This window comes from Maniola hyperantus, chromosome 21 (assembly GCF_902806685.2).
Source record: "Maniola hyperantus chromosome 21, iAphHyp1.2, whole genome shotgun sequence".
NCBI lineage: Eukaryota > Metazoa > Arthropoda > Insecta > Lepidoptera > Nymphalidae > Maniola > Maniola hyperantus.
In genome coordinates, this window is record NC_048556.1 from 11940134 (window position 1) to 11954917 (window position 14784).

The window sequence follows — 14784 nt, forward strand, 5'->3', positions numbered from 1 at the left end:
ACTTAAAAAAATGAGTATTTGAGATAACATCACAAATCACATAGCTTCTCTTGGAACACCTCAAAAGGAAAAAGGATCCCTTAAGGATCATTTTGTTTGCCCGTTTGTCTGTTGTCCTTTTTCTCAGGAGCGCATAGAGGTTCCTCTTTCCACTATTGCACAGATCACTATGAGGCTTCAAACTTGACTCCGTCCGGGTATTTGTTGAACACAGTGGGCGTTCTATTGTCGTCGGGTAACACCAGGCGGTAGTGGTCTGAAGGAGGCAGCGGGACGTTGGGCTTGGCGTGGTCCTTTCGGAAGTGTCTGCTCAGATGGCTGGTTTGAGAAAATTTGCGCTCGCAGATCTTGCACTGGTACTTCTTCACTCCCGTGTGGACCTGACCAAGAACATTAAACGGTATATTACAATTCCGTGTGGACCTGACAAATTACATTAAACGGTACCTATATTACAATTCTGTGTGGACCTGACAAATAACATTAAACAGTATATTAATTTCAGTGTGGACCTGACAAATAAAGTTAAACAGTATATTAGTCTCTGTGTGCACCTGACAAATAAAGTTAAACAGTATATTAGTCTGTGTAGACCTGACAAATAAAGTTAAACGGTATATTAGTCTCTGTGTGGACCTGACAAATAAAGTTAAACGGTATATTACTAAGATAAGGTAGGAACTAAACTAATGATAACTAATAAATTACACGGAAACATAAAAAAAAGTGCTAGGGGTCAGAAAGTTACCACTTTGTGTTGTTTGAGCGCGGAGGAGGTGTAGAAGGTCTTGCCACACTCGCACAGGTAGTCTCGTTGCCCCTTGTGCCTCTTCAGGTGCACGTTGTAGGAGCTGCACGTTACGAAGCCTCGGTGACATTCTTTGCAGTTGTATCTGCAACATCAATAGCGCATTACAGTCTAGGCCTGAAATAAAGCTATTACCGGCCGAGGAATATTGGAAGGCCGAGGCGAAGCCGAGAACTTTTCGAGTGATTTCTTTGAAAAATTAAACTAGGTCGGTAATTTGAATTTCGGCCGAGACTTGCGCTACTCCTATTTGCGAGTAAACAATAAAAAACTTAAACTTATATGCAAAGGTCATAAACTATACAGCCTGAAGCACACCAAATAAGTTAGAATATCCCCCTCCTCCACCTCAGCCCCCCTACCAGCGTGCCTTGCAGCTCCGCGTCGCGAATAGAGGCTCATAGAAAAAGGACCCCGGATGGGTTCAAAACTAGTTGGGCATACTCCGACTTAGCACGTGAGTCTAGCCGTTAGATATTTATATTGTTTATAATGGACATGACAGTTTACCTGACTTCTTTATTGTGTATCCGGATGTGAATGGAGAGGTTCCCGGAGGTGGCGAAGGTCTTCTCGCACAGGTGGCACGAGTAGGGCTTCTCCCCGTTGTGAGTTCGTTGGTGGACTCGCAAGTCCGACTTTATGGGGAACCCTGCACATTTAATAGATTCATTAAAAAAATGTTATATTTTGTTCAAGATATATATTTAGATGTATTGTAAAATGTGATATACCTTTCCCGCAGACCTGGCACAGGAAGGTCTTGTCCCCTTGTGCCTCTTCATGTGTATGGACAGTTGCGTCTTTTGTAGATGTAGTGTAAAATGTGATATACCTTTCCCGCAGACCTGGCACAGGAAGGTCTTGTCCCCCTTGTGCCTCTTCATGTGTATGGACAGTTGCGTCTTTTGTAGATGTAGTGTAAAATGTGATATACCTTTCCCGCAGACCTGGCACAGGAAGGTCTTGTCCCCCTTGTGCCTCTTCATGTGTATGGACAGTTGCGTCTTTTGTAGATGTAGTGTAAAATGTGATATACCTTTCCCGCAGACCTGGCACAGGAAGGTCTTGTCCCCCTTGTGCCTCTTCATGTGTATGGACAGTTGCGTCTTTTGTAGATGTAGTGTAAAATGTGATATACCTTTCCCGCAGACCTGGCACAGGAAGGTCTTGTCCCCCTTGTGCCTCTTCATGTGTATGGACAGTTGCGTCTTTTGTAGATGTAGTGTAAAATGTGATATACCTTTCCCGCAGACCTGGCACAGGAAGGTCTTGTCCCCCTTGTGCCTCTTCATGTGTATGGACAGTTGCGTCTTTTGTAGATGTAGTGTAAAATGTGATATACCTTTCCCGCAGACCTGGCACAGGAAGGTCTTGTCCCCCTTGTGCCTCTTCATGTGTATGGACAGTTGCGTCTTTTGTAGATGTAGTGTAAAATGTGATATACCTTTCCCGCAGACCTGGCACAGGAAGGTCTTGTCCCCCTTGTGCCTCTTCATGTGTATGGACAGTTGCGTCTTTTGTAGATGTAGTGTAAAATGTGATATACCTTTCCCGCAGACCTGGCACAGGAAGGTCTTGTCCCCCTTGTGCCTCTTCATGTGTATGGACAGTTGCGTCTTTTGTAGATGTAGTGTAAAATGTGATATACCTTTCCCGCAGACCTGGCACAGGAAGGTATTGTCCCCCTTGTGCCTCTTCATGTGTATGGACAGTTGCGTCTTTTGTAGATGTAGTGTAAAATGTGATATACCTTTCCCGCAGACCTGGCACAGGAAGGTCTTGTCCCCCTTGTGCCTCTTCATGTGTATGGACAGTTGCGTCTTTTGTAGATGTAGTGTAAAATGTGATATACCTTTCCCGCAGACCTGGCACAGGAAGGTCTTGTCCCCCTTGTGCCTCTTCATGTGTATGGACAGTTGCGTCTTTTGTAGATGTAGTGTAAAATGTGATATACCTTTCCCGCAGACCTGGCACAGGAAGGTATTGTCCCCCTTGTGCCTCTTCATGTGTATGGACAGTTGCGTCTTTTGTAGATGTAGTGTAAAATGTGATATACCTTTCCCGCAGACCTGGCACAGGAAGGTCTTGTCCCCCTTGTGCCTCTTCATGTGTATGGACAGTTGCGTCTTTTGTAGATGTAGTGTAAAATGTGATATACCTTTCCCGCAGACCTGGCACAGGAAGGTCTTGTCCCCCTTGTGCCTCTTCATGTGTATGGACAGTTGCGTCTTTTGTAGATGTAGTGTAAAATGTGATATACCTTTCCCGCAGACCTGGCACAGGAAGGTCTTGTCCCCCTTGTGCCTCTTCATGTGTATGGACAGTTGCGTCTTTTGTAGATGTAGTGTAAAATGTGATATACCTTTCCCGCAGACCTGGCACAGGAAGGTATTGTCCCCCTTGTGCCTCTTCATGTGTATGGACAGTTGCGTCTTTTGTAGATGTAGTGTAAAATGTGATATACCTTTCCCGCAGACCTGGCACAGGAAGGTCTTGTCCCCCTTGTGCCTCTTCATGTGTATGGACAGTTGCGTCTTTTGTAGATGTAGTGTAAAATGTGATATACCTTTCCCGCAGACCTGGCACAGGAAGGTCTTGTCCCCCTTGTGCCTCTTCATGTGTATGGACAGTTGCGTCTTTTGTAGATGTAGTGTAAAATGTGATATACCTTTCCCGCAGACCTGGCACAGGAAGGTATTGTCCCCCTTGTGCCTCTTCATGTGTATGGACAGTTGCGTCTTTTGTAGATGTAGTGTAAAATGTGATATACCTTTCCCGCAGACCTGGCACAGGAAGGTCTTGTCCCCCTTGTGCCTCTTCATGTGTATGGACAGTTGCGTCTTTTGTAGATGTAGTGTAAAATGTGATATACCTTTCCCGCAGACCTGGCACAGGAAGGTCTTGTCCCCCTTGTGCCTCTTCATGTGTATGGACAGTTGCGTCTTTTGCACGAAGTCCTTGAAGCAAATCGTGCAACTGAACAACTTCTCCCCTGAAACAACCAACCAATTATATAATAATTTTTTTCTCCAACTTGATCGGAATCGGCTACTACTACTGAAGAAAGGATTTCATTACAAAGGACTGTTATTGGGACTTTGGTTTAAAAGGAATTTACTTTTATTTATCGTTTAGTTTAAAAGGACTCGGCTGGCGCCTCGGCCTTCCAATAGTACTCGTCCAGTAATCGCTTTATTTCAGGCCTGGACTGTAATGTACTATTATTATAAAATAGGCTAGAACGATTTGTGGCGTGACGATCTCGGCTACGTAAAATGACGTCACACAACGCAATAGGCTAGTTGACACTTTTTTTAAGTAGGTCTTAAATGGTTAATATTTGTCCTATTAGATCAAAAAAATTAACACTATATTTTTTTGCGCCCTAAAAACCGTAAAACTTTAATTTAATTCAATCAATTCAATTCCCAATTATTGGCTTTTAGGTGTGCCAGCTGGGCACAGAGTGTTTCGCCAGTGTCACGTTTATGGAGAAGGCACGAAGGAGATTGTTCGGTGAGAGCTGTTGTACAGTTAAATTTTGAATATCTACAAAATAGTTAAAATTTTTTTTTTTTTGGTAGTTTGTTAGTTTGTTAGTCCTTAACCTAGAAAAAAAACACAAATGATTAGTTGTCTATTAGATTTAAAACATTAGTTGGAGACAAACACAATAATATTTACAATTTAATTTTATTATATTCTATATATTTACATAAAAATCTACAATATGGACTAAACACAAACATTAATAAACATTCAACATTTATAGGACGAGGGACTTTGTGAGGGAGGACATCATAGAGAGGATGGAGAAGTTTGGGACAGTTGAAGAGGATGTGAGAAACAGTGCCTTCATGTAAGCCACACTCGCAGAGTGAGTTATCCCTTATCCGAAGTTTAGCCAGGTGGACAGGTGTACAAGAGTGACCGAGACGTAAGCGGGAGATAGTAGAGGAGATCCAACGATTCGCATATCTATGGCGAAAAAACCACGGTCGTCTTGGGATGTTTGGCTGGATGGATGCATAAAATTTACCCTTGATTAATTTTGATTTATTCCAACACATATTCCAGGATTTATCCATGTAGGATTTTGCTAGGGCACTTAAATCTTGTGGCGAATTTTTGAAGTGTTCCAGAGAACCAGATTCTATAGCTGTTTTTGCACAAGAGTCAGCAGTCTCATTTCCAGGGATACCTGAATGACCCGGGATCCAGACCAGCAAGATAGATAATCCTTTTTGATTACATGAAAACAGAGCTTCCCTGATCTGTAAAACGATGGAAGATCTTGATTTACTACGGAAAGGATTTTCCTTAATAGACATTAGGCAACTTAAAGAGTCAGTCAAAATAACTGTTTGTTGTATGTTATGGGATAGTGCATACAGGATTGCTTCCAATAAAGCAGTGGCCTCTCCTGTGAACACCGAAGTTTCGGGGGGACATTTGAATTTCAAAATTATTTTGTATCTAGGGATCCAGCAAGCCGCACCGACACATCCGCTAGGAGACAGCTTTGATGCATCAGTATAGATGAGAAGGTGATTTGGCCAATTTTGATGAATAATGGTTTGAAGTTTGGCATTAGTATCTGGAGACCCTTTAGTCAAACCAATATCTGTAATGATGGGAGGGTTGAATACCAGAGCTTTGTAGGGGGTAGAAAATAATGGATTTATAGGAAAAGTTGATATGGGATGGGGAAGGCTGGTATATTTTAAAAAGCTGTCCAACAAATATGAAGAAGTGTTGCGGGATTGAGGAAATTTGGATAGTTTGGTTAGTCGAGGCCAAAGGGGGTGAGATGACAGCTGTAACATCTTGCTGACAAAGCGGTCACAGAGGTATTGGCGACGAATGGTTAGAGGAGGATCAACACATTCCACTTGCAGGGCATTGGTAGGGGAAGTTTTCATAGCACCTAGAATAATTCTAAGGCACTTATATTGGACTTTATTAAGTTTATCCACAGCTGATTTATTGAAGGGATCTAAAACAAACATACAATAGTCCATGTGGCTTCGTACTAGAGCGTTATACAATAATTTTAAAGAATAAGGGTGGGCACCCCACCATACTCCCGCTACTGCGCGTATAACGTTAATACCCTTTTCGCATTTTTTCAACACGTGTTCAGAGTGGGCAAGTCCAGTCAGTCTGTTGTCTAGATAAATACCCAAAAATTTAGATTTGTCTGCAAGATAGATTGGTTGATCCTCAAATGAAAAGTGGAAGGTGGGAAGGGACCTTTTCCTTGAAAACACTACTGCCTGGCATTTGCCCACAGACAGAGACAAGCCATGGCCAGACAGCCATTGGCCTAGGTAAAACAAAGCAGAGTTGATACGACAGGATATTTCCTCTACACTGCCTGAGCTGTGATAGAGGACAATATCATCAGCATATTGTAAGATGTTACAAAAACTGTTGACCGACAATTCGAGATCATGGGTATATATGCTGTATAGCAGAGGGCTGAGGACTGAGCCTTGTGGGAGGCCTTTCCAGACAAGTCTGGGGGGAAGGTAGGTAGACTGATGCTTGACCAGAATGGATCTGCAGAACAGCAGATTACATATGAGATGGATTAACCTCGGAGGGATACTCAGATTTTGCAATTTTTGCCTGAGCACCGGAAGTAAAACATTGTCATATGCAGAAGCAATATCTAGAAATATACCCACGAGGTACTCTCCCTTTGTAAAGGCTAACCGAATGTCTGTTGTCAGTATGCTGAGACTGTCTGTAGTACTCAAGCCCTTCCGAAACCCAAATTGGGAGGAGGGAAGAATATTTCTGCTTTCTATTAGCCATTCCAATCGGTTTTTAAGGAGATGTTCTACTATTTTTGCCAAAGTAGATGACAAAGCTATGGGTCTGTAAGAATTTGGATCTAAAGGATTTTTTCCGGGTTTTAGGATGGGGATAACTATTTGGGATTTCCAAGAGTCCGGGATAATACCGATTTCAAAACATTTATTTATTATGTTAAGGAAATAATATTTAGCTTTGTCATCTAGGTTGGTCAAAAAGGAATATGGAACGCCATCTTCCCCTGGAGTTGAATCTCTGAGGCCGTTAAGAGCTGTTTGAAGCTCAGAAAAAGAAAAGGGGGCATCCATTTCATCTGTAATTGGAGCTGGCGCTGAATTTGGAAATGAATCCACATAGGGAACATAAGGTGGAGCCAGTTTGTCAGCAAAGTTGTTGAGCCAATCAGAAGGATTGTTAGAAGTTGGATCAGAATGGTTTAGGGAGCGACGGAATCTTCTAACATTTGTCCAGACAATTGTGGAAGGGGAACGAGGGCTAAGATTTTCACAAAAACGGATCCAGCTTGATTTTTTCTTTTTAATAACTAATCTTTTAACTTTGGCATCAAGTCTTTGGTACTTACAAAAGTTGTCTTGGGTCATGCAGTTTGAGTATAATTCCTCAGCAGCAGTTCTTTGTCCAAATAAATCTCTGCATTCCTCATCCCACCAGGGAGAGGAAAGCAGATGATTTTTGGGTGGATGTTTTTTAGGAATATGGGAATCGGCCGAAGATTTGAGAGATGTTACAAATAGGTTGTAGCAAGTCAAAGCACTTTCATCACCTTCCAACCCTGGGAGAGAGTCTATCATGCAATCCACGGATTGAGCATAAGCTGCCCAGTTTAGCTTTTTTTTAAGGTTATATTTTAGAAGAGGGTCATGGTTAGGTTGGGGGAGGGATCTATTGTTTAGTGAAAGGACAAGGGGAAAGTGGTCGCTGCCGTGTGTCGACGGGAGGATTTTCCAAGAAATTTGAGAGGCAAGGTTAGGCGAACAGAGAGAAAGATCCACGGCAGTTTTTGGATTCTGATTAGGGAATACCCTGCGGGTTGGAGAGCCATCATTGAGGATGCAGAGACCTACATCATCAAGAATGTCAATCAATAGCGAGGCAAACCCATCACAGCCGTAGCACCCCCACATGGTGTGGTGAGTGTTAAGGTCACCCATGGCAATGATAGGACTAGGAACAGAAGAAAGAATAGACTGTAACTCAGGGAGAATGGAGGGGGAAGGATGAGGAATATACAGAGATACAAAAGAGATGTTTAGTGCACGGACAGCGACAGCATTAATCTGATCGCTGTGGGCGGGAAGAGGGATTTGGGAATAGGAGATGGAGTGCCGGACAAAGACGGCACTGCCTGCATACCCATCATTCCTGTCATCCCTTAAACAGGTGAAGCCGGGCACCCGGAACCGAGAACCAGGCAACAACCATGTCTCCGAGATGGCAACGATGGCAGGATTATGCAGGTTGATAAGAGATAATAATTCATGTTTTTTGGGACGTAAGCTCTTACTGTTCCATTGCAATAGGATTATTGGGGCCGTTTTGGAGGATCTTAAACAGTTGGGATAAGTTGTTGGCAACGTTGGGCGGTAGGGGTATTTCACTACATGGCGAAAGAAGGGTCAAGAGAAGGGAGGTGATTTGCTCCAACATTGGGAGATTTCCAGAAGGAGAGTTGGTATTGTTTATAACGCTGCCATTAGGAAGGGATGAAGAAGGGTCAGCAACAATATTTTGGTGAGCTCGTTTGTCATATCCCCTTGCTAGAGGAGCTCGGGGACGAGGGGGGCGGATAATGGTTTGCCTGTATGACTTGTTTGAAGTCTGATGCGAGGGACGGGAGGGGGTCTTGAGGGGTGAGAAAGCGGGAGGGGAAAGCATCTCCTTTGTCATCTCTGCATAAGAGCGTCTGACAGGAGGGAACTGGGATGCCGCTTCCATGTATGAGATGTTGTCTTGGGACATGACGGTTTTTATTGACTGCTGTCTGGAAAATTCCGGGCAGGCTTTATCAGTGGAAAAATGTTTACCAGAGCAGTAGAGGCAAGTGGCTGACTCTTTGTCAGCTTCACAGGAGTCACCAGTGTGGGGTTGAGTGCATTTGTAGCACCTGGGCTTTGACCTGCAGATAGTTTTGGTGTGCCCAAACCGACAGCAGTTCAGGCACTGTATCGTCGGCAGTTTATAAGTATCAACGGGCAGGGACGTGTGGTAAGAGTAAACTTTAGAGGGCAGCATTTGCCCCCTAAAGGTTAACACCACGGATTGAGTAGGCACCCATGTCGTAGTGTTATCGGTTAGTACTTTTCGATTTAATCGTCTGGCTTTTACTACTTCCCCACAGCCTGGGGGTAGCTCCATTGAGTCAGCGAGCTCGCCCATCGACCAGTCCACAGGGACTCCCTTGACCAAACCCATTCTGGTTACATTGTATGATGGTATGTGGGCTTTGAATTTGCACATGGATAGAATGGGATTGGTCAAGAAGTTATTGGCTGCAGCAGCGGTCGAAAACTCCACTGTAACCTTATTGCGGCCGATATTTTTAACGCCATCATGGATTATTGAGCCAATTTTGTGTTTGTGTAGGAATTGGCCAAAAGTAATGGCCCTCAATGAGGCACCTGAGGATGGGTCTTCAACTTCACGCGCGACTTGGACGATAAACGGTCCCTTGTCATCAATGGAGTACGACTTGGGGCCTTCGGAGAAGGAGGGGTGAACGTAGAAATTTTGGACAGAAGGGTTCGTCTGTGTAGGGTCCGTTATGGTTTTTTTAGAGGCGGAAGGAACAGGTCCATCCTCTCCTTGACGTTTGCGGGATGTAGGATTTGAAACTCCCGGATCGGGAGGTTCACTGGGTGGATGTATGTTCATTTCGCAGGCTAGTTAGCACATATCTTCCTACTTACCAGCACCAATACGGTTAGTATTCACATAAATACCAAATAACAACTATTTATAGTGTGAAATTCACAGTAAAAACGCCAAAAAACACCGAAATCACTCTAATACGTGCGTCAACCAAAGAACGCTCCTGACAAGTCCAACTTTAATTTAAAAATATATCTTTCTTAGACAGGTGAAAACACTGTCGGCCATGTTTGGCCGATAGATTATCTGTGCTCTGACGTCATGCATTTGTAAACAACAGCATAACATTTACACACACACACACATGCACACACGCTCACACATACTCATAAGCACACACTCACACACGCATATACACACACATACAATCATACACACACTGTTGTAATTTTATTTTATTATTGTATATACCTACATTTATTCTAACTCTATTCTGTTAAAATAGTTTAATTATAATTTTAAGTAATCTCTTTTGGCCTTCTGTTATACCTAGATTTAAATTTAAATAATAATTATGTATTTACGCTGTTGATTACTTTCAAATAAACAAAATAAAAATAAAATAAAAAATAACCTCCCAAAGTTTAATAAAAATGACTTCTATACTAGTTTACATGAAAAATGTAGTAATTATCGTTATTGTATCATCCGAGAATGTAAAAACGCATCGATAAAGACCACAGGAAAGTTGTGGATTAGAGTGCCCAGTGAAATAAATATACGTAACACGCGAAGACTTGCTTAAAGGGATCCTATATGACTAACGACTGCAACCCGAATTTATTTTTGCAAAGATCGCTTTGTTGTAAGTCTTACTTAATAACTTATTCAATTTATAAAGAGAAAACGATAATTTTTTACGTTTACTATGAGTTTTTAGAAATATATAAAAACTAGCTTATGCTCGTGACTTCGCCCGCGTGGACTTCATAAATTTCAAACCCCCGTTTAACCCACTCAGGGGTGGAATTTCAAAAAATTCTTTTCTAGTGGATACCTTCTCTTTACCTACAAGGAACACACCCACCAAATTTCATGTATCTAGGACCAGCTGTTTAGATGTTTAGGCTGTGCGTTGATATATAAGTTAGTCAGGACTTTAAATTTTATATACATGGATACTACGTTAGGCCACACGTGACATAGGGATGACATTTCTTTGTTACATATTTAATGACGTCACATCATGGCTGACAGCGTTTTCTGCGTTTCAAATAAAAATAAAAACTGTATTTTTTTAAATTGGATTTATATATCCATCCTGCGTTTTTAATAATTGTTATTGATATATTTCGTTATCTTAAGCAAAATACTATAATAAATAATCATTTATTGGACGAAATTAGATATGAGTCAAGTAGCCTATTGTTGTGCGTTCAAATACTTAATAATTAATTTCTCAGTCATTTACTGATGGATTTGAAAAATGTTTTCACTGGTTTTTTCTTTTTGATCTACATTTTAATTCCATTACGATATCCATTAAATATCGTATTATTATCATGAAACTTCTCCATTAAATTTGTGGTTCCTTGTATACTCAAAAATGAACTGGCGATGGGTTGGATGGATCCCTACGAGAGACCTATGTCCAGCAGTGGACGTGTATCGGTTGTTGATGATGATGAGCGTGTGGTCAACTTACCGGTGTGAACTCGGATGTGGTTGACGAGCCCCGCCCGCCGGCTGAACTGCTTGGAGCAGTACTCGCAGTGGTACGGCGTCTCACCCGAATGGACCCTCTTGTGCTGGAACAGAGCACTGTGACCCCTGCAAACAATTTTGAAAATTCTAGGGGTCATAAAATAAACCCTAGTATTCAGTGTTTTCAGAACAAAAACAGTGTAATAAATACCAAATGTTGGCCGCAATCAGACTTGCTAGCAAGTGATGTTGCAGCCTAAGGAGCTTGCCTAGAAGATGCCTCTACACTCTTGACTTGAAGGTACTCATAATCAAATTGCAGGGGATAACTGATGCTGGAAGGGTGTTCCATATCCTAGTGGTTCTAATTAGAAACGGAGAGGCAAATTGCTTTGTATGTGTCTGTGGATGTGGAATTTCCACTACGTACGGCTGCAGACCTTGACCTTGACCTTGACAATAGAAAGGTAAAGGAGGAATCAGGTCAAAAAAATAGGCACTTTCTCTGAAATATATCCTGTAAAATATTACTTGTACTTTGCAATTGTGTTTAATTGGAGTCAACCGGTCACAGAAGCACTAACTTGAAGGTAGCGGGGCACTGCTCGCACTTGTAGGGGCGGCTGTCGGTGTGGCAGATCTTGTGCGCCTTCAGGTTGCTCTTGGTGCTGATGATCTTGCCGCACACGTCGCACTGCGACGGCATCTTGCTGTCGGGCAGCTGGCATTCATCCAGCACATATTCTGGAATGGAGGAATTTCTGTTTTTATAATAATTAAATATAAAATTTAAGTAAAATATAACAAAAACACGAATCATTATCATGATCATGAATATCTCAACAAATGGAAAAGTTGCGCTTGCGACAATAATTCCATTGCACGCGGCGCTCCAGCGTGTGACGTCACACTAGTCACGTGACGTCACACTAGTCACTACCTTCACGGCCGTCTCGCGGTTCGTAGTCGCTTAAAGTATTTGCCTCATTATAGAACAGCGCGAGCGCTCACATGCGACTTAGAAACTATTGAGCGATTGAGTGATGACACTCGCCCAAGCATTGTGCGTTCAAATATGCACAATAATTAATTTAATTCTAACATCTTAGTTAAAATATTACCTTTTCTTCTCCTCCCCCTCTTCTTTGGCAGCCCGGGGACCTCCCCATTGACAAGCACTACAAAAACATTTTTACATATTTTGATAAATGAACCACTATACAGCATGCTCGATAAATCATATATAGGTAACATGACAAAAATAATGTAGAGCCAAATGGTGCTAAAAATTCAGTTTCTGCTACTTGACAAATGTTCAAGAGGTTATTCTAATTCACAGAAGTTTTTTAAGTTAATTTTGGCAATCAGCTGTTTGCAGAGTTGGTACATTGGAGTTTCATCACAAAGCTCAAGGTGTATATTATTTATTGGCAGGTATGTATAGTTCTTCCTCATTGTGACAGGAGACCCATCCTTAGTAGTTTGTGATGATGATGATGATGATGACTGTATAATACTCCTTACCGTTAACATTTTTGTTTGATGTATTATGTTCACTTAGCAGATCATCAAACTCTTTCCCCGACTCCCACAACTTGTCATCTGTATTGCTGTTGTGATTTGACTCTGAAACACAAAATACCTTCAATGTATGGTACATTCTCTCTCCATAATTATAAACTTAGTGTTAAAGATGTTCTACTTAGAATTGACTATACTCTAGCCACAGAGAGAAGTTCGTACAGGGGTTTCTCTGTTACGTAATTCCATACAAATGACAAAGATAGAAACTCAGTGGGTGTTAACCATTTTGGGTCGCCAACCAATTACATTCCATACAGAGCCTTCAACTCTATCTAGTTGTTGTAACCACAGAGTTGCAAAGAAACATGGAAATGTAAGGTGATGGGCCTAGTGGTTAAATCGATAGGCTATTGTTCAATGGGTCCTGGGTTCAGTCCCATGCATGAAACTGTAACTGTTGAAGCAAATAAATATCACATGTTAACAGTGTGAAGGAAAACATTGTTAGGGATCCTGCATGCCTGAGAGTTCTCCACAATTTTCTGGGGGTGAGTGAAGTCTGCCAATCCACACTTGACTTAAAATGTGGGTTGGCAGCTTTAATGGCAGACTCATTTGACAGTGGGCTGGTGATGAGTTGAGATGATGATGATGATGCTACAATGAATGAAATGAGATACAAAAACAAGGTAGCTTTTGTACAGTAATGCAAGTGTATATGATCATCAGACGTTAACCTGACAATGTTTTGTTGAGCTTGATTTCCCCGAGGGCCATGTTGTCATCGTCCGCATCCCAGCAGCCGTCCACGGCCTCACTGGCATTCTCCGGCTCTACAACATACACTCTATATAGCGAAATTGACGGGAACAGGTATTTTATTGTGTTATAGAGTTTTCATTAAATAAAAAGTAAGAGAAAACAATGTAATTTTATTAATAACTAGCTGATGCCCGCAACTTCGTACGCGTGGATTTAGGTTTTAAAACTCCCGTGGGAAGTCATCAATTTTCCCGGACAGACAGACACACTTTCGCATTTATAATATTAGTATGGATTTCATGTCATAAAGAAGGCATGGCAAAAGAGCAATGCTGAGTTTCTAATTGGTTCTTTTTAGTAGGAACCAACCAGTGGTAGATTCACTTGATGATTCAAACTTGTAAAGGTTTAGTAGAAGAAAAATCTTTGTTTCTATTTCTATCAAAATTGTAGTAACCTGATTTGACACCATCATCAAACACTTTGTTCTCCTTCAGCATCAGCTCCAGCTGCTGATCCAGCTCCTCGCTCTTCACCTCCACGCCCTCCCGCTCCGCTTTGGGTATGACAGTCTCTAGGTAATGCCGTAGCGTGTGATCACTTTCTGTGCATTGCACGTTGAATGCATAGCACCGCTTCAGTTGGCGGCTACAGTCTTTACAAATGAGACGCGGGAGCCCGTCTTCTTCTACAGGCTGGAAAAGTAAATGTATTTTAAGCAAGTGATAAATTCTCCGAAGATATGTAGATATCTAAACATAAGTTTTTATAAAAGCTCAAAGTAGGTATTGATACCATCTACTGTCCCCACCTTTAGGTTAACGATACGATACGCTTGTCCAACACAGCTTAAGTACAGTAGAAATGGTACAATTAATTCTAATCCTGAAACCTATCATTAAAGGTTGGTACCTAATTAGTAACTTCAATAAAATATTTCTTTAAAAGTAACAGCCACATTAACAAAAAAATACGCACCGTAAGCTGTGTACAATTTGATATCATCTCACAGTATAAAATATTTCTTTTCACATAATAACTTGTATAAATATCGAAGGTTTGTTTTGATGATTCAAGACAGATTCTGCATATGATTTTGAAATCCATGATTTGTATAGGCCACCGTAAGGTACCCTATATTCAATGTACTCTGTGCCGTAAGGTTTATGTAACAGCCCGTGTTATTGTTAACGCAGTAATTGTTAAAGTTAATTTGTAAAAAAATATTCTTAATTTCAATGTTATTTGATGGTTATCTTATCTTTTGTCTCTGATAGTATTGTGTTGTGACAGCACTGACAATGACATATTTTTGCTTTTTTTTGTATGGTATC

The 14784-nt window shown here is 41.5% G+C and overlaps 1 protein-coding gene across 1 annotated transcript; it reads right to left on the reverse strand.

The window, feature by feature from the left end:
* Positions 1-34: 34 nt before the first annotated feature.
* Positions 35-14560, reverse strand: LOC117992191 (zinc finger protein 436-like). The gene is made up of 11 exons (XM_034979849.2): positions 14429-14560; positions 13908-14145; positions 13426-13521; positions 12689-12790; positions 12286-12342; positions 11749-11908; positions 11166-11290; positions 3684-3803; positions 1319-1460; positions 749-893; positions 35-380 (listed from the first exon to the last, which is right to left on the reverse strand). The coding sequence occupies exons 1-11, from the start codon at positions 14555-14557 to the stop codon at positions 168-170; spliced, it is 1527 nt and encodes a 508-aa protein (XP_034835740.2). The 5' UTR covers positions 14558-14560; the 3' UTR covers positions 35-167.
* Between the last annotated feature and the right edge of the window lie 224 nt (positions 14561-14784).

Bases quoted from the DNA above. Each gene is read 5' to 3' on its own strand.
- LOC117992191 (XM_034979849.2), bottom strand. From the start codon at position 14,557: ATGGATTTCAAAATCATATGCAGAATCTGTCTTGAATCATCAAAACAA. The intron at 14,146-14,428 runs GTGCGTATTTTT...TTACTTTTCCAG, and splicing joins CAAATTGTACACAGCTTACG to CCTGTAGAAGAAGACGGGCT. The intron at 381-748 runs GTAACTTTCTGA...GTTCTTGGTCAG, and splicing joins CGCTCAAACAACACAAAGTG to GTCCACACGGGAGTGAAGAA.